We start from the raw sequence: 20212 nt of genomic DNA on the forward strand, positions 1-20212 counted from the left end.
ATTGATTGCAGTCAGGATTTTTTACGCAATGGGTAACGTTTGGCAGGCTTTCTTTCTTGGAAAGAGTTGCTTTCACTAATACTGGCCAGGGGTAAAATCGGTGATTCCGCGAAGTACACCAAGCTACAAGGCTCTTCATTCTCCTCGTCTGTGCTGGGCATCTCAAAGTCGGTTGCCTTCCTTAGCTCCGAGACGGGATGCGGCTTAATGCGCTTGCGACCACGTACAAAGCCGCATCTTGAGGATAGCGGCGTTTCGGGCATTATCGCAGACATGACCATAAAATGTCACTTTGACAGTCCAGACCCAGTCCCAGACGGGCCTGCAGCGTTGCCAGACAAATATGTAATTGGAATTGGCATCCTGGCAGATTTATTTAGACGCGGCTTTTTATTTGTGTACTATGTATGTCGCACCATCAATAGGGAAGCAAAACTTCTAAACTATGTAACAAATACGTAACACAAGTGGAAAGTGGTTAAGTAAATAGTCGGTCGTTTGTTTCTTCTGATTGGGGTTGCGCGCATGTGTAAGAACTGTTGTTTCTGAATCTTCGGTTTCAAACTATTCGTCGCCGCCGCCTTCCTCATCCTCGTCGAATTCGCCCTCCTCGTCGGCAGTGGCCTCCTGGTACTGCTGATATTCTGATACCAAATCGTTCATGTTGCTCTCAGCCTCTGTAAACTCCATCTCGTCCATACCCTCACCGGTATACCAATGCAAGAAGGCCTTGCGACGGAACATGGCCGTGAACTGCTCGGAAACGCGTTTAAATAACTCTTGAATGGCCGTTGAGTTGCCAATGAATGTAGCCGACATCTTCAGGCCTCTAGGCGGAATGTCGCACACGGCTGTCTTGCAGTTGTTTGGAATCCACTCAACAAAGAAGCTACTGTTCTTGTTTTGTATATTTAGCATCTGTTCGTCCACCTCCTTCATGGACATTCGGCCTCGGAAGATGGCCGCCACGGTTAGATAGCGACCATGCCGTGGATCACAGGCAGCCATCATGTTCTTGGCATCAAACATCTGCTGTGTCAGCTCGGGTACGGTCAAGGCGCGATACTGCTGAGATCCACGCGAAGTTAACGGCGCAAAACCGGGCATAAAGAAGTGTAGACGCGGGAAAGGGACCATGTTGACAGCGAGCTTACGTAGATCAGCGTTGAGCTGGCCCGGGAAGCGCAGGCAGGTGGTAACTCCAGACATTGTGGCCGATACCAAGTGATTCAGATCACCATATGTCGGGGTGGTCAGTTTCAAAGTGCGGAAGCAGATGTCATACAACGCCTCATTGTCAATGCAGTACGTCTCATCAGTGTTCTCGACCAGCTGGTGAACACTTAGGGTAGCATTGTAGGGCTCGACCACGGTATCCGACACCTTGGGAGAGGGCACCACCGAGAAGGTATTCATGATACGATCGGGATATTCTTCGCGTATCTTTGAAATGAGTAAGGTGCCCATGCCGGAACCGGTGCCACCGCCCAACGAGTGTGTTAGCTGAAATCCCTGTTTGAGCAAGTAATTACCTCGCCTTTGAAAAATGTTGATGAGTACCTACCTGTAGACAATCACAGCCTTCAGATTCCTTGCGAACCACATCAAGCACAGAATCCACTAGTTCAGCACCTTCGGTGTAGTGACCCTTGGCCCAATTATTGCCCGCGCCAGACTGGCCGAACACAAAGTTATCTGGTCTAAAGATTTGACCAAAAGCTCCCGAACGCACAGAGTCCATGGTTCCCGGCTCCAGGTCAACAAGTATAGCTCGTGGCACATACTTGGCGCCAGTGGCTTCATTGTAATAGACATTGATGCGTTCCAGCTGTAAGTCACTATCGCCGTAATATGTCCCCGTCGCGTCGATGCAATGCTCGTCTGAGATGACCTCCCAGAACTTGCCGCCAATCTGATTGCCGCATTGGCCAGCCTGAATGTGCACGATTTCACGCATGATTACGACTACGAGAAACAATGAAATTCAATTTTGCTGGAAATATTTTTCCGAATTTTCTGGAGAGCAATTCCTATTTGGAAGGCAGAAACCGATTTAAATGATTTTTACGTATAATTTTCTTACTTTTTCTCTATACGTGTATCGTAGTCGAGTCGATGTTGGAATGAGACTGGCACAACTTAAAAATGCTAATGTCCTATGCTAGACTACTTCGATCCTTCAAATTTTGAAAAGTGTACAAATTTTTTTTAGGTTTAGGTGTGTGGAAATACATACATACATATATTTATTTTACCGATTTATTAATAATACAGGCTGTATAGTTTTAATTGATAGCATTATGCAATATTTATGTATAGTTTATATTTTCGGGTAATTTTGCATCTAATTCACTATATTTAGAACTGGGAAATACATTTACTTATGGTGGTTGGGTTCTCTACGTGGGTCTCTCAAAAACAGAGATAATTTGGCAGCCTCTGCAGGGCCAGACTCTGTGTTATCACTAGAATAATTTGGCATATACATATGTTCATTTGACTGCCGCAAATTGCCGATGCCGAATCTATTAGACAGATGCACGTTTCAGGCAAAGAGTGCTCTCAATTATATCCATCGGCTGGAAATCCGGATCAATAAATTGCTCGTGGTTTAAACACCGTGTCCCGCCCATGCATGTGCAGGAGCACAGGGACACCGTCTCATCGTTCTCGGTCGTGTAGTTGTTTTCCAAGAGCTTGCCGTGCATGTTGTACGTAGACTCGTCATCAAATGTGAGTGGCTGGTTGCCAGCAGCAAGATTTTGTGCATCCTGTTCGTCCCTCTTGGCGTCTTCGGCTTGCCTATAGCGAAAAAAAAGGATACAAAATAATATTATTGCTCAGATCTTGAACTTGATTTAAAGAAGGACTGACATTGTCATGAATCGTAGTACAAGCAAGTTAATACTGGCGGCTACCACTGCTAGTCCAAACAGTATAAATACCAAGCTTAGGGCCACATATCCGGGCTTGTTCGTCAGCGCCTGGTCATTTTGAAGGGCCACATAGTCTCCAAAACCAATAGTGGTCAGCGTGACAAAGCAGTAGTAAAAGCTGTCAAAGTAGCTCCAGCCCTCATAGCGAGAGAAAACCGCTGCTCCGGTCGTTATTATAATCGAGGAGAGCATTCCAGTGGCCAACATCAGGTTCATTTCAGTCGCGTCAGTGCATCGCGCTCCACTTGCCCGCTTCGCGCGTCTAATTATCACGGATGCAAACTTGTTTAAGCGCTCACCAATGGACTGGAACATAACCAACCCAAGGGGAATGCCCACCTAAAAGGGAAACATATATTAGCTTTAGATAAACGAGAGCAACTTGTGCTAGTTAATAAGTATTCAGGACCGATCATACCATCGCATAGAACATTGTAAATAACTTTCCGGCCACAGTCGTTGGCGTGGAGTGTCCATATCCTGAAAAACATAAATGTTCCGCACATACATATACATATAGACGCACACATATGCATTTATATATACACATATATTCACGTATAAGTCTTAAGCCGTTTTAGATTTGTGAAAAGAAATCAAATACATATCAGACCGCATTTGCTTAGCACTTTATATATACCAGTCTCAAAAAAGACCGTCTTTATAAGTTTGACACTTTGCAATTAATTATTTATTGAGTTTGACAAAATTTGATCATAACTAGATTATTTGGCACCAAAGTAATTGAAAAGTCGGTTCACATAAAGTTATTACAATAAGCTAGCAAACTATTCATTAATATCCTAATGATCTGATCATTACTAATGATTTTTAAATGTACACAATTAAATATTATAGTGTCTCGGTTCTTATACTGATATGTGTTTGACACGCGTCATTTAAGTTTTTATATTTATGTTTTAAAAACTTGATGTATTTCATAAGCTTTATAATTACGTTTTTTTTTATACTTAAATCAATACAATTTAATTGCATTAACATTATTTGTAATATTTACCAATCATTGCTAGCACCACAGTGGCGAAATAAAATGCGCCAGCGAATTTCCACTGAGGTCCCGCCTTGTGTGGTTTGTTCTCTATTATTACTATTTCGATCATCCGGTAGTCTTCTGCACTCACATTGTATTTCTCAACGAAATTATTCTTTATCGCTACGGCATGAGAACAAAATTTGATCCGAATTCCAATATCAATATTCAAATTCAGGGCCAATTATTAAATGAAAAGCAGCATAGCATTAAAACAAGTCGGGGGTGCCCGACTAGAGGATACCCTGAACCTTCTTCAAGTTTAACACTTTTCAACCTATTCAATGGCAAAAGGGATACCTAGCATTATTTAAAACGGTGTTAAGCCACCGAGGAAACTACTTGCCATTTCTATATACATCCATACCAAGAACTGATATTGCTTTAAGAGAAACTAAACTAAAACGATTCTATTATGTATGTTTATGTATAGAAAAGTTCTTGTGCTTTGCGACACGTCTTCAATAGCTTCTGTGTTCCGCAAATGATCCCAAGGAAAGTGCTCGCAGTAGATCTTTTTCTACAGATTATTAGTATATTCGAAAAAAGACATCAGTCTCCAATTGGAATTTTCACTTTTTTGATTTTGCTTTAAAAGGGATCGCTGTCCAGAAAAAGTGATAAGCTTTGGACCTAATGAAACCAAAATTCGATATACATTCTAATCGATTGCCTGGAAAGAGGGCAAGTAATCTATGATTTAAAAAACTCGCACTGCGCGGGCATGAAAAAGACCTACGTTCAAGTCGCCAGCTGTTATAAATTCTGAGATCGACGCGTTCATACATACGGACATATAGTCGAACATGGTTAGATCGACTCAACTATTGATGTTGATCAGGAATAAATATGCTTTACACACATTTGCAAAAAGCCTTACAACCTTTTTACGCATTTTGATTTGGTTTAGGGTATTCAAAATTATAGGTATTTGGCTAATTTGTTATTCGAATTTTAAATAAAAACATAAATACATAGCATGTCTTTAATCTGTTACAAAAATAAAAGGTAATTGTTGGTTTCATTTTGACGGGTGATTGCGAATGGTAGTTGGTGCATTTGAATCTTGCCGGGGATATATACTGATCACATATATGTATATGTACCTTGCAAAAATTCCCAACGCTTTGCTTCAGTTTGTGATTCAAGCGAGTCAAAGACTGCCGCTCCGATGAGCAAATAGGTAAATGTGCACACCACCAGCGACAGGGTTCTAACGTTCTGACGCTTCATGGCGCAATGGACAACAAATTCTAAAGCTGTATGGCGACAAGGTTCAATTAGCATTTAAATGTCAAGCTCAAGGCATGGGCGCAGCTCGAGGACGTAGTTAATGCAAAGCTCAGATCTTTCATTGCACAAGGCTACGTTACTTATTTATAGCGCTTGCTTGTGAATGCCTCCTCCGTGTTGGATGCTGCCAAGGATTCTGCACAAATCGATATACCTGCGCACACATACACACGAGCAGCTTGAGATACAACGCTTTACTCTATTCTCCTGGCTTCAAAGCTCGGTGCAATGCTGAGCTCACAATTTGCACATGTAACGCCATTATGATATCACTATGTTTATATTTCCACTGATATCTGGTTTTATAAATTAACCGAAAGCCGATACGCTTTGCGGGAAAATCGGAAAATGAAGGGCAGGGCTGTCACCTCGCTCGAAGTGAGACTGGTGGCAGCCCTATTTTTCGCTTATCGATATATCGGGTAATCGCTTAGCTTGGCATTTGTTTATCTGAAAAGACCACGCAAGTCTTTTGGGAAGTATATAAAACAGCAGCGTCGCTACTTTTTCAAACCTTGTGGGCATCAATGCCCAATTAATATAGACATGCTGCGCATTCGTCGTCGCTTTGCGCTACTCATTTGTTGTGGCTGTCTCCTAATTTTTCTCAGCCTATATGTAGTTCTTAATTTTGCGGCACCGGCTCCGAATGCGAAAAAGGTAATGTGCTTGTGAGGTTGGTTTGGGGGGATTTTCTTAAGTAGCAACTCTGTAATTAACTTATATGTTGACAGCCAAATTATGTTGCGCTTGAGAATAAGCTGCAGCAAATGGAAAATGGACTGCAGCAAGATGGCCACGAAATGCGAGATTCACGCGAACGTTCTGCAAAAAGACCGGCCGAAACCAGAGAAAATGACGATATTCTAGCCGTCGATTCAGTCAACAATGAAGCCGACGAAGCTGGAGAATGTGCTGACGTAGTGCATCAGGTGCCGCAAGTTGATGTGCAAATGCTCCAATTATATGACCAAATGTCGTTTGCCGATATTGATGGCGGCGTTTGGAAGCAAGGGTGGAACATAAAATACGATCCGCTCAAGTACAATCAACATCACACGCTGAAAGTGTTTGTTGTGCCGCACTCCCATAACGATCCCGGCTGGATTAAAACGTTCGAGGACTATTATAACGCTGGTGAGCCAATCTCAAGTTCTATACTAGTCTTACTCGGCTTTCGCGGCACTACTGAATTTTTCAATTTAAATGCCTTGCTTAAAGCACTTCTACAATCCCCTTTGTTTTGGATACATGCTTCAAAGTTTTGAAACATTTGCGCGACAAAAGCAAGCCAATGTTAACAGTATATTTTCAATTTTCAATTCGAATTTTGCTGCAACACTTTAATTAACATCTTCCAGAGATACTTACTCTATGATAACCGTTTCTTATTTGAATTCAGTGAGTTGTGAGACGCTTAATTTAGCTCGAAATTGCTGAAAAATTTTATAATCAAACAGGTTTTTTTTAATTAAAGAAATCAGTTTATGATTATTGGAGACAATATGATGTTGATTAACCAAGTTTTAAGCAAACTTTAAAATTTTAAATTTAGAGACTATCTACTATACCTTACTTTTTTGTGGTGGAAGTTGTCTCCTCAAAAATTTAACACTTTCCTAATGATAAGCTGATAAAATTGAAACTATCATTTTTGGTAAAATCAGTAAACATACATACTAGACACGAATTTTTAATTGCTTTGACTGAAGTTATCAATTTTTTCTGGCAGATACAAAGCACATCTTATCGAATGCGTTGCGGCATCTAACTGAGAATCCTGATATGAAATTCATTTGGGCTGAAATTTCATATTTTTCACGTTTTTTTGAGGATTTAGGCGAAAAGAAGAAGAAGCAAATGAAAATGTATGCAATTGAATTCGGCAATTTTAAATTAATGTAACGCACACTAAAACATTTTACAGGATTGTGAAGAAGGGCCAGCTAGAATTTGTTACCGGTGGGTGGGTAATGCCCGACGAGGCCAATTCGCATTGGCGTAATGTGCTTCTGCAACTGACGGAGGGTCAGTCCTGGCTAAGTAAGCATCTGAACGTCACGCCCACCGCATCCTGGGCTATAGACCCTTTCGGGCACAGCCCTACTTTACCTTATATACTCCAAAGAAGCGGTATAAGAAATCTACTAATACAGCGTACACATTACTCTGTGAAGAAAGAGCTAGCACAGCAACGGCAGCTAGAGTTCTACTGGCGTCAGACATGGGAAACGCGTGAAAACACAGCCCTTTTCACGCACATGATGCCCTTTTACTCGTATGATATTCCGCACACATGCGGTCCTGATCCCAAAATATGCTGTCAGTTCGACTTTAAGCGCATAGGTGGATTCGGACTGAGCTGCCCTTGGCGAGTCCCTCCTCGTCCAATCGACGAAAGCAACGTGGCCGCACGCTCCGAAATGCTGGTGGATCAATGGAAGAAGAAGGCCGAATTGTACCGCACGAACGTATTGCTGGTGCCACTAGGCGATGATTTCCGATATAAACAGAACGTGGAGTGGGATGTGCAACGTGTTAACTATGAAAAGCTTTTTGAGTACATTAACGGTAATCCGAATTTCAACGTGGAGGCCCAATTTGGTACACTCAATGAGTATTTTAAGGCTGTGCATCAAACTGGGCAGAATTTTCCTTCTCTGAGCGGCGATTTCTTTACCTATGCGGACCGAGCTGACAACTACTGGAGTGGCTATTACACCTCTCGTCCATATCATAAGCGCATGGATCGCGTGCTCATGCACTATTTGCGAGCTGCGGAAATGCTTCATGCCTGGCAGAATTGGGACTCGCAAGCTGGTTTTAGCCAAAAACTAGAACTGGCTCGCCGAGAGCTATCGCTTTTTCAGCATCACGACGGCATCACAGGCACCGCTAAAACGCATGTAATGCAGGACTATGAGAAGCGCATGGTAGATGCCCTTAAGGCATGTCAGTTTGTAATGCAACAGGCAGTTTATCGGCTGCTCACAAAGCCATCAATTTACAGTGCGGACTTTAATTTTCACTATTTTACGTTGGATGATTCGCGCTGGCCCGGCGTAGGTGTTGAGGAGAGCCGCACTACAATTATTCTCGGCGAGGAACTACCGACAAAGCATGTTGTTTTGCACAACACTGTTCCGCACTGGCGGGAGCAGCTAGTGGATTTTTATGTTTCTAGCCCGTTTGTGAGCGTTAGCGATTTAGCAGGTAATTCAGTGGAAGCGCAGGTGTCACCCGTCTGGAGCTGGCATCACGATACGATCAGCAAAACCGTCAATCCACAAGGCTCCACAACTAAGTACCGTATACTTTTTAAGGCACGCGTGCCGCCCATGGGACTGGCGACTTATTTACTAACGGTCTCAACATCAAAGCCCGCGTAAGTTGTACCAATGTTAAATAATTTAAATATTTTAAATTATCCTATATCCTATTTCTTTAATTGATAATGTGTAGTCACACCTCCTATGCTTCACATTTACTGTTCAACGGCAGTCCAGTTTCGGTGAGCTTAGGCCAATATCCAGAGGATACCAAGTTTAGTGAGCATAGCGAGTTTTCACTGCGTGTAGGCACCGGGCCCATATTGGCTTTCTCCGAATATGGCTTGTTGAAATCGATGCAGCTAACACCTGACAGCTCGCCCGTGCCTGTGCACCTCAAGTTTCTTAAGTATGGCACTCGAACGCATGGAGATAAGTCCGGGGCCTATTTGTTTCTGCCAAATGGACCCGCAGTGCCGATAACGGGAAATCCGCCTGTTGTACTTGTCAGCGAGGGAAAGCTGGAGTCGTATGTTAGCGTAGGCTTACCCCACGTTATCCATCAGACCATTCTGCGCGGCGACGCACCCGAAATACGTAACTTGGTGGACATAGGTGTTACCGACAACGTTGAAATTGTGATGCGCTTGCAGACGCGCATTGACAGCGGCAGTACATTCTTCACGGACCTAAATGGTCTGCAATTAATCAAGCGGCGACGATTCGAGAAACTACCGTTGCAGGCAAACTATTATCCGGTACCATCGGCCATGTTCATCGAGGATACCAACATGCGGCTTACGTTGCTAACAGGGCAGCCGTTGGGTGGTGCCTCCCTGGCTTCGGGAGAGCTAGAAATAATGCAAGACCGGCGACTAGCAAGCGACGATCAACGGGGCTTAGACCAGGGCGTGCTGGACAATAAGCCAGTGCTACACATTTATCGCCTTATTCTTGAGAAGATCAATGGTTGTGTACGACCCCCGAAAGCACATCCCGCTACCTACATGACTAAAGCGGCACACAAGGCTTCCCAAGAATTGCTAGATCCATTAGATAAGCTTATTTACACAGAGAATGAGTGGACAGGTGTACAGGAGCAATTTGGAAATGGTCACGTGCCGGCCAACGAGGATCTAGACGTCGTTGTATTGCGCCGTTTAACAAATAGTGCGGCCAAGAAGCAGCGCGTTGGCTGCGTATTACACCGTACACAGTTACTGCAGTGCAATGACGAGTTACCAGTGGAAAAAGTGAGTCCGGTTTACTTTTACCGATTAACTGAATCACAACAAATATTATACTTTTTAAGCAGTTTAACGTATGCAATATATTGCAAAATGAAGAGGGGTCGACACTTACCGACCGCTGTCAGCGCACTACATTAACATTCCTGCAAGATCTCGAACAGTTTGAACCAAAACTGGCGCCTTTACTATGTCCTATGGAGACCGCCGCCTATATAATAAGTCATAACGTTGGCAATGACAGCTGAACTGCGGCCATTCTCTCAGGCAGTAATAATTGGAACACCTTCGACTAGGTTAATGTACGCAATCTTATTTATTGTTAAGCACGTTACATTACTTTAATACTGACCAAACAGCAAAACACTGCGTATCTGAATCTCAATTACGTGCATTTTATTGTTTTGTCTAATTATAATCGAAACCTCGAGAAAAGAGGGCTTCGCGTATAGTTTTAATTTTTTTATTTTCTTTTGTGTGATATTTCTAAAATCTCTATCGATTTTGTGCAATCAATTTTTTTATCGAATAACTCTAAAATTAATTTTATGTCTAGTATTATAATATTAGATGTGATAAAATACGATTTTATTCGACCCATTCATAAAAATTGACTGTATATGATTCATTTCATAATTTAGTAGTTGACAAACAATTTAAATATATCATCATATTCGCAAAATAACAATTGTATAAAATTCATTAGTTAGAAAAGTAAGACTGCTCTAGTCGGGCGTGCACGGAGCTTCCCTGAAACCAACTCCGAAAGAATAGTACAATACATATAGATTTTGTTATTGATTCTTCTCAATTTTAAGAAAACAGATCAAGGTATCGTTGATTTAAAACAAATCTTGTGGAATGGCTAGATCGACCGGCTGTTAATGTTGAGCAATAATAAATACTCATTATGAGCTCGTAGTTGCTTCCTGATGCCTGTTACATATATTTCACAAAACCATTTTACCCATTTAACCATTTGCAATGGGTTCAGGATATAAAAATAAAAGCGGATTTTGACTTCATTCGTCTGTCAAAACTGTAGAGCCCCAAAATATTTGTCGGAGCCTTAAACTTCAATTAAAAATGAAGTTGTCAATTAACATTCATACCATCGCTCATCCCGCGTGGGGTGCATCAATCGGATTGTTTTGATAACAGTTTTCGTATTGTTCCTAGTGGGAATGGAACCCCTATTAAAATTGTGTTAGCAAAGAACGCGTGCTGTGTGGAAAATGCACAATAGAAGTTTAAATTGAATCCACATTGAGCGTAAAGTGGTTGTCTTCTGAGTGCCAATACAAGCGAGCGAGGAGACGGCTTAACTCAAATGGATTGGGAGAGACACAATGAGAGAACACGACACACTTTGCTCTCGCTCTCCAATTGGAATTGGGCAACGAAAGCAAAATTGAAACACACACAACGACATGCCAGGCACACAGATATGCAGTGCTCTCACGACATGCATTGGTGTGTGTACGTGTATTCATGTTTGTGTGTGTACTGCGTGCAACCACTGACTAGCCCACCATCATCACCATCGGAATTTTAAGTTCTGTATGAAAATCTCAGCTACTCAGAGAAACACAAACAGAAGCAGCAAAATATGAGAGAGGCAAAGAGCGATAAACCATACATATGTAAGTCGAGCAAGCCAAGGCAGTTTTTAGATACGACGAGCACATTCAGTGTCCAGTTCAGTTCAGTTGAGTTCAGTCAGAGTCAGAGCGTCGTCATCAGTGAGTTTTGTTTATATGCTACATATATAACAATATTACAACGAAATAGGCACAAATAGTGCTGCTGTACTATATACATATATACTGACATACATAATGTGTGTACATTTATTAAAGTGGCCCGCAGGCGGCAGAAACGACATAAACATATAGATACATTTATCGAGTATTCAAATGAACATTTATAAAAGTGCTATCAATTGTTCAATCCAAACCGCTATGAAATTTTGTCGTTGTTGTTGTTGTTGAATTTTAAAGTTCGCCTGAACAAAATTTAATTAAATTTAGTTCCGTATAGCGGACATACATACATACGTATATAAATATTCAAAGTTGCCATGTGTATCTCTCTAAGCTCTTTGCGTGTTTGTATGAGTGTTTGAGCGTGCAAGTGTGTTTATGCGTCGCATGTTAGTTTCTTCTACGTTCTTTATGCCATCTTCTAATTTCCGTCGATGTGTGCGCGTATCTGTGTGCCCTTACTTGTATACACGCGTGCTTGCTTGTGTACGTTTGTGTGCTTTTTGTGAACTACGTTTTGTTTCAATGCCAAAAAGTATCTATGTGTGCCTTTGCTCGCCAGCTTTGCCTTTGCCTGGCATACTGGTTACATAAATACTCACACCCTATCAAGACGTAGCGAATGCGTGTGTGTGTCTCTGTGTGTATGAGTGTGTTTACTTACTAAAATGTTAATGTACTAGTTTTGAAGGTGTCCGCCATACGACAAAATTAAATTAACACTGCAAATCTAATCGTTGACAAAACCATCACATTTTCATTAGGATAAGGCTGGTTGCTTTTTGAAAGCAGCTGGTCCACCAACATTAACATTAACAACAACAACAAGAACAACATGTTTTAATTATTGGCAACAACAAACTGCCTTAGCCGCTCGGCTCAGCTAATTCCAATGGTCAAATGTCATGCAAAAAGCAACACAGAAAAACATTCAGAATCTGGCAAGTCCGAAGAAGAACGACATAAGCTCAGAAAAAATGAGCGAACAAACGAAAAATTAAAATCAACGACGTCATATAAAAGTGTGTCAAAGTAGCAGCGCGCACACACACAATTACAGTCTTTCTGTTTGTGTGCTTGTGTGGTGTGCGAGCTGTGGCAAAGCTTTTTCTACCAGTCAGTCGCTCTCACTCTCTATTTCTCTTCATCTCTCTCTCTCTATTCTTTGCTCTCCCCTGACTGCAAGCTGATAAAGCGCAGCGCACACTGCGCGTATACATAATTTACAAACATATGTACATATATACATATATAGTTCATATATTTTATTTAAATGTTTTTCGTTCGTTTGCTAACGAGTTTTTCACGTTATTGTTAGACATAGGCACACACACGTACACTTTTACGTAGGCGAACACACGAGATTTTCATGTTTCATAGCGCTTCTAGCAGACGCTTGAAACATATGGTGCGTGAGCATTCTTCTACAAGCGTATACATGTATATACATTAAGTTATATACATATTTCATATAAAAGTATAAATACATACGAACGAATGAACTTACGTATTTGCGTATGTATGTATTTGTTGAATTATGTCATAAGCTATTTGGTTTTGGTGTTCCGTAGATATTCAATTTATGTACATACTTTAGTCAAACGTAGCGTATGAAAAAATGTATAATTTTTGTTGAAAGCCCTTAGGGGCACAGGAAATAAAAAAGTTGCCCCAAAACTGTCTAGTAAATGTGTATGTGCAGCAATTTTCCGTGGCTTGCATGAAAACCTAGTGCCCTAATAAGCGCTAACGGCATACACAATGTGAAAGAAAGGCAGGGAGTAACACTCAAGCACATAGAGAGAGAGAGGGAGAGAGAGGGAGAGAGAGAGAGAGCGAGAGAGAGAGAGAGGGGGAGAGAGATAGAGCGAATGAGAGGGAGAGAGTAAAAGAGAGTAAAAGCGATATAATCCGTCAGCTTCTGATAGGCAACCGAGAGCGAGAGCATTAGGATGAGAGCACGCTGTTGAGTGGGCACAAAAATTACATGACACAAAATATAATTGAAATAAATTTTAAAACAAACAGCTCACAACGCAATTCAATTAAATTCAATGCAAAATTTTGAGGCTATGCCTCCGGATGGCAGTATTCTACAATTTAATGGGCACACCATATTGCGCGCCAACAAGAAGGATACGCAGCAGCTACACACACACACACCGAAAAATGTGATCAGTTGGGCACGTGGACGTGGCACACACACATTTGCATAAATGTACAATGTGTGCTTGCTGAGAGGCAGAAAGAGCGTCAGTGCGTCCAGCGATGCTGGCTGAAAACTTTTTGCGCCAATTGGTTTAAATAACTACATATTGTCTAAAGCATTGCTTTTTTACATTTGCGAACGGATTGAAAGCGTTGCCAACAAATACAATTTGTATTAAGGTTACCCTTCAGACTTACGTTAGTGCGCGTTTTGTATATTGTTTTTTGATTACATTTATTTTGCCCTCTCCTCTAAACCTTTTAATTTTTTTTAAAGATATATGTGTAGTTACGTTATATTCAAAATATTTTTGCAAAAGTAGAACAATCAACAATCATGGGCTAGCGAAGAATTAAATGTTATCGTACACAAGGCCACTCAGCGGCTGAACATTTGAATTGCATTTAACGAACTTGCCGATGTGTCGATATTTGTTCGGCTACAATTGGTGACTTGATAGATTTATTTAAAGAAAAGCACAGGGAAAGCTACAAGCAAGTCAGCTTAAATAAAAATGCGCTCGCTGACAGGGGCCTTCGGGCCTTCGCGCCTTCGCGCCACCTCATTCCGCTGTCTGCTGAGCCTAAAGAGAGGACACCTCATTGCGCAGGTCCATGAAGGGCGCAAATGGCCACGGCACCGAATTCATCGGCATCGTCCGTCGACCAATTTTTGCGTTAGAAACAAACGTGAGGCGAAGACGAACACGCAAAGCGGCGCGTGACGCATACGCAGAGCAACTGTGGGAAAGGAAATATACATGTGTATGTGTAGATATTATTTTAAATTATAGCACTTGCACATACATTATACACATTCATACATACAGTGTGGTAAAGAAGTGTACGTTGCAATTGTGCTCGATTCTCTTTAGATCGATAACAGGGCGCCTAAAGTGATGTCTTCGTTATTTTCAAAATTTCTATGAACGCAAATTCAATTCTCGTCTTAAAATTAACGCGAACTATTAAGTGTGTTGGTGTATTCTGTGTTTACATAACTCGTCTCAAAGCAAACGAAGCAACTAAAATAACGACAACAACAACAACAACTGAAAAAAAGAAAAAAAAAAACGAGAAGAGTATCAACAAATTTGAGAAAGCAGCAGCAATAACAACTGAAACAGCCACATTGGAGTGTCGTATGTAATTTATAAGAAATAAAAGCAGAATATATAATATAATTATACAAAAGTGTACACGTTAACAACTGAAATAATCTTTCCTAATATATTAAAATACGATATAAAGAATACAAGAACAGCATATATACTAGTTAATATAGCCCCGCACTCAATTAATTGCAGCTGTATGCACGACTCCTTGCAGAAAGGTGAATATATTTATGTGAACATAAAATATGTACATACTAAGTATATGTAAGCATAAGTTCAATATTCAATTATTTTCTTTATTACTGCCTTGTGTAATAGTTAAATTTACTTAGATACTTAACAGGTTGTAGTTTGTCCCGACATGCCACATCTATTTGACAAGTGCTATCCAGTAATTCCAATCGTCTCTGCGCATTGTTGTGGGTCTGATTCGCAAGCTGAAACTTGTTGTCTAATGTAGTTCTCTGTTTAATATTTAGCAAAGCAATAAAAGGTATATACGTACATATGTGTTCCGTGCAAACGATCTCAGCTAATCAAGCTGAGCTGCAGGCCGAGATATCAACTGGCACTCGTTAATTTACTCGTTTATTCGCCGACTCCGACTCTTGATTCTACATTTTGTTGCTGCTGTTGCTGCTTCTAATGCTGCTTCTACAGTTGTTGTTGTCGAATGCAAATAGACATTAAATTGCCCGTTGCTTGGCGTTTCGTTTCATTTACATTGCCCAACCGCTAACCCATCCTCCCCGATCCTCCTGAGCCCGTTGTGCAATTCATGGAGCACCTAGTAATATCTGGGGTAAACATCGCCGCGGACAGCAAACCGTAGGCACAGTGGGGCAAAGGCACATAAAAAAAAACACGAAATGAGAAAAGGCTTATGTAAACAAGCAAAGCAACACACCAAAAATTCGCGCAAAAGGCACGAAACGGCTGTTAACCTATTTGGCATAATTGCAACAGTGAGAGCCAACTGGCGATTCCGACTCTCTACTGATTACCCGAGCTGGAGTATGTGAGTGTTTTTGTGTGGAGAGCTGCTTCGTAGCTAGCTCGGGTCGCGCGGTGCAGGTTTTGGCGGGCAGGTCGAGAAACAGTCTGACCGTGCTAGTTTAAATAAATAAATCTAAGGTGACAACATCTATACTCATACAGGACTTAAATATAAGCTGGAAACGATGTTGAGAAATCTTTTCAAATAATTATGATAGGCAACACATTTGTGTATAATATTAAAATTTGAACAAATTTTCGACGATTATTCATAAAATACAACAAACGAAATACGAACGTACATCGTTATGGGATTTTGATTTTGATTTAGGTACTTCTTGAAAATTTATATTTAAGCTGCATTTTTTTTTGTCGTGGTTAGGTTTGAATCTAATAATTATTCGAATTTTCCAACATTTAATAGTAATTCATAAATTGTTGTTATTTATTTTGACCTGGCATATGACCAATATATGGTATACCTTTGTTGGACTTTGTCGCTGTTTGGGTTCAATACGTAATCCCTGAAAATGAATAGCGTTTTTAATTCTGGATTTAAGTCTGGGTTTTCTGTTAACTTAATCGAAATGACGTAACAGCATAAAAAAGCAATACGAGCATTACGTAAAGCTAAGTTTAAATGAGGGGCATATCCAAAATAATCGCCGTGCATACATGCCTCTAGCGATAAATGGCTGTTCTTTTTCGCGCTTTCGTATCGTTGTGCATTCGCTGCGAGTCCTCCGTTAAGTATTGTTGGGTCACCCCAAAGGGGAGTGTAATCCAGTTTTGTTTTAGTTTGCATGGGTGGGCACAGCAGGGACAGGGCGGGAGCGGCGGTATCTGGGCAATGGTGTTGACAAAACTATGCTTCTCTCTGCACTGTGAAGTGTATTTTTTTAGCTGTGCAACAACTGGGGAAAATCTTAATCAATGTGGCAAAGTATTTACTACATTCACTGCAAATGATTTCGTTTATAATTTAATTTTGTGGCTGCTATTTATTCACACTGGTGCACTATCCACCTGCTTAACCCTCGCTCTCTCCGCCGTACCCCGCCTAATTGTGCAGTTGCTACCAGTTTGTCCCAGAATTAGTTGGTATATTATCAAATACTTACTTTTAGATATCAATTCACATTTATTTGTATAATAGTCAAATTAACATTAACTTTCTTGACGTAAAAATAAGTAGAAGGATTGACAATGCTGATTACATATATTATCCTTTATATATGATAATGAATACACTTGGAATCAAGGACAAATAGCTGACAAACAGAACTCGTGGGAATTTGTAAAAATCCTGCTTACCCTTAAATAAAAAAAGTGAGCGATTGCTGGTTATTTTTATATAGCTTTAAGGCAGGATTAAGCACATTTTCAAATTGATCAATTTAATGGGCTTGCTCCTCTGTACGATTTCACGTCGTCTCTAATAAGAGCCACAATACAACAAAATTACACAAATAGGACACTGTCGCGCCAGCTCTCGAGAGCAGTCACACAAGTAGACATGATTATAACGAAAGAAGAGTCCTTCCACTTGTTTACTTGTCTCGGCCCCATGCCGTACTCAATTAGTTGTTCTTGTTGATGTTGCCATTTGACTGCCTTTTTGCTTTGCTGATTTATTTATGGAAAAATTATAGACGCACCTTTTATTTAGAACTGCTGCTGCTTGGATAGGCACCTGCCAACAACAACAACACCATACACACCCACACCCACACCCACACACACACACGAGGTTGGACGAGCGACCCAGCGACATAGTTTGCGCTGGGCCTTACTCGCCCGCAACTTGCCACACAAATTTGCATACAGCACAGGCACACAAACACGAATACACACACAGACACTCACATAGCTGGCTGCATGTCAATTGTCCGCCTCCCTGCATTGACGCTGAGGCACTCGTTTGGCCTAATTGTGCGCTTTTGATTTAGTTTCCATGACGTGAAGGCGGCCTAGCCAGCTCCAACGCTCGCCCGCTCAGCCCATTGCAGCTGACAATGTGCATGTTGCGCTCAATCGTACTCTCTTTTGTTCTCTCTTCCATCCACCCTTCTCTCTCGCCCTCTCTCTCTCTCTCTCTATCTCTCTCTCTCTCTCTATCTCTCTCTCGCGATGCCTTTCGATGCTCTCTTGAAGAATTTTGCTAGCCTCAGCATTTTGCTGTTGCCACTGCACATTGCTCGTACCTTGAATATGTTTTATTAATTTAGTTGTAGCTCGTTCTTTTTGTTGTTTGTTGTTTTTTTTTTTATAGCATTGGCCAAAGCGTGCTTTCAATATGCTTGGCTAGTTGTTGCTGTTGTGCTTTTATTTATTTTTAAATTATTACGTGGGGTAACCTTCACCTATTTAGGGTAAACGAACAGCTCGAAATTCGAACATGTTTGTGAGGTTTATTTTGGAGCAGCATTTAGAGAATATACAAATATGTAGACAGTTATGTAATAGTTTAATATGCGTATATATATTTTCTATTTATAAGTAGCAAATGTTGCGGGAGGGAGGGCGTAGCGTATACGTTATATGGTGACAACTTCAGGGTACTAGCATCAGACAACCAGTGCTTAGTGTTAAATTGTAATTATATGAGCTTATTAATATTTATAATTTGGCTACCAAACAGCTGACAAGTCCCTGCCGGCGCCTTTTATGCCGCGTCGACACAAACAGGGCAAGCCATATAATATTTATGACAAGCGACAAACACACACCGACTACCCACACATATCTGCATGTAAAACAAAAGATCTCTGAGTCGAGTCAACGAAATCTAAAGCCAAAATCCATGAAAAACAAGTAGTCAAGCAGCAGAGCTGGTAAAGCCGCTTACCCCATTCGTTGCTTCTCGGTTACAAGCTGCAACCCTCAAAAACAAAAACCAAATAAAAATAAAAAATGATATAAGTGTATGCCGTAATGACAGCAAATATGCCGCAGTCTCTGCCGCGGATAACGGCTAACAATGAGCATAAATTATGTGCACAAAGGATGCAATGGTAAAGAAGGATGCCGCGAGGCACTACTCGGCATTTACATACAAGCACTCAAACTGAAGGAGCTGGACCTGGTCTGAGCAGTGGGAAGCAAAGGGGGAGTAGGGGCGTGTTCTCGGTGACTTATATTGCTTGAATAGATGTCGACGCGTTGATACTTTACCCTGTGTAAATATTTATAAAAACAAACACACTCACACACAGACACACGCAAGCACACGGAGTCAGGGAACCCTTCATTGTTGACGACACCTCCTCCAATCCATCCATGGCAATTGCCACTTTTATCTGGGGGTCAGTGGGCGTTGGTAATTTCATATCGCGTGCTTCCTTTATTGATTTTCGCTTTCATTTTTCATGCAACATGCGAGTCAGCAGCAAGAAAAACAAGAACAACTGTTTACATATGCGAGTTGGATTAGCTAGGGCCCAGAACACTGGACGAATGTAAAAAAATACAAACAAAAGTATTTCAAGTTTTAAACCCGCGAACGGGAGCCGATAAAATCATCGATGTCGTCTCCTGGCCGCCTCCCCCTACGTCGTTTTCCACTTCTTATTATTCTCACAAGTCCATTCATATTTGGCGCCCTTTTAGCTGTTTGAAGTGTTTACCTTTTGCGGGCAGTGTCCTTGTCAGCGGTACCAATTTTAAAACATGCCTTAAAAAATGTAAAACACCAAAATGTCCTGTGGGCAAGCACAAGCTATTGAAGCTTAACCTTATGACATTTGCGTTTTTGTTCTGCACCTTCATGCCGATGGCAACTTCCGCTCTGTCGCTACTTCCGCTTTCCTGAGCCATTGGCAGCTCACAAAGCTTAGTGAATCCTGGCCCAGTTCGGTCCTGCCAGTTATCAATTGGCCCGGCAGCACTAGATTCACAATTTGCTGGGCTCGATTCGTTTCCATTGTTAATTCAACTATGTGTGTTCGCATTTTCTTGTTCCGTTTTCATTTGTTAAGGCTGTTGTTATAATAGCGTGTGTTTTCTTTTATTTTCTTGTGTATTGTATTTCTTCTATTCCTCTGGCTTCTGTTACATTGCCCTGCTGTCATCCATTTGCCAAGCTACAATAACCAATTTGGGGTAATTATTTGGTACTCGCTCGGCTTATTGCTTTATGCAGCATTTGTGGTAGGTTAAAGTTTAAGTTTGAGCAAGCTCAAAAGTATGCATCGAAAAAAAATAGACAAAAAACGAACAACTTATAACTTAACTCTGGTAGCTTGTGAGGAAAATTAAAAAAACGGATTTATTATTCAAGATAATAAAACGGATAGATTTTATTGTATTCTAAAATATTCAAGTAATTGGTTACA

General features: G+C 41.1%; 5 protein-coding genes across 10 annotated transcripts in view; 2 read left to right on the plus strand and 3 right to left on the minus strand.

The window, feature by feature from the left end:
• Nucleotides 1-448, minus strand: LOC115761944. The gene has a single exon (XM_030703980.1). It carries the CDS (start codon nt 279-281, stop codon nt 12-14), a length of 270 nt encoding a protein of 89 aa, XP_030559840.1. The 5' UTR covers nt 282-448; the 3' UTR covers nt 1-11.
• Nucleotides 449-477: 29 nt separating this feature from the next.
• Nucleotides 478-2125, minus strand: LOC115761940 (tubulin beta-2 chain). Its single transcript, XM_030703974.1, has 2 exons — nt 1565-2125; nt 478-1512 (listed from the first exon to the last, which is right to left on the minus strand). The coding sequence occupies exons 1-2, from the start codon at nt 1955-1957 to the stop codon at nt 565-567; spliced, it is 1341 nt and encodes a 446-aa protein (XP_030559834.1). The 5' UTR covers nt 1958-2125; the 3' UTR covers nt 478-564.
• A 101-nt stretch (nt 2126-2226) lies between these two features.
• Nucleotides 2227-5619, minus strand: LOC115761981 (two pore potassium channel protein sup-9). Its single transcript, XM_030704028.1, has 5 exons — nt 5094-5619; nt 3955-4110; nt 3355-3416; nt 2875-3275; nt 2227-2802 (listed from the first exon to the last, which is right to left on the minus strand). The coding sequence occupies exons 1-5, from the start codon at nt 5272-5274 to the stop codon at nt 2529-2531; spliced, it is 1074 nt and encodes a 357-aa protein (XP_030559888.1). The 5' UTR covers nt 5275-5619; the 3' UTR covers nt 2227-2528.
• Nucleotides 5620-5729: 110 nt separating this feature from the next.
• Nucleotides 5730-10481, plus strand: LOC115761884 (alpha-mannosidase 2). 2 transcript variants are annotated; one of them, XM_030703886.1, is made up of 6 exons: nt 5730-5940; nt 6015-6417; nt 7013-7148; nt 7208-8665; nt 8743-9802; nt 9862-10481. In XM_030703886.1, exons 1-6 carry the CDS (start codon nt 5827-5829, stop codon nt 10042-10044), a joined length of 3354 nt encoding a protein of 1117 aa, XP_030559746.1. In that variant the 5' UTR covers nt 5730-5826; the 3' UTR covers nt 10045-10481. The 2 variants fall into 2 exon arrangements, with proteins under 2 accessions (XP_030559746.1, XP_030559747.1); XM_030703887.1 differs by having other exon boundaries at nt 9865-10481.
• A 963-nt stretch (nt 10482-11444) lies between these two features.
• Nucleotides 11445-20212, plus strand: part of LOC115761990 (RNA-binding protein Nova-1) — a 33310-nt gene continuing 24542 nt past the window's right edge. The window contains exon 1 of one of the 5 annotated variants that reach the window (XM_030704050.1): nt 11445-11538. Coding sequence is in view for 2 of the 5 variants with exons in the window: in XM_030704056.1 (XP_030559916.1) it covers nt 15079-15100 (22 nt within the window). In the remaining 3 variants the exon portion in view is untranslated. Of the gene's footprint in view, nt 11539-14513; nt 14533-14845; nt 15101-20212 lie in introns of those variants that run through there. The other 4 variants (XM_030704054.1, XM_030704057.1, XM_030704051.1 and 1 more) reach the window with 4 other exon arrangements.

Source organism: Drosophila novamexicana, unplaced genomic scaffold (assembly GCF_003285875.2).
Source record: "Drosophila novamexicana strain 15010-1031.04,08,12 unplaced genomic scaffold, DnovRS2.1 tig00000512-arrow-arrow-pilon, whole genome shotgun sequence".
NCBI lineage: Eukaryota > Metazoa > Arthropoda > Insecta > Diptera > Drosophilidae > Drosophila > Drosophila novamexicana.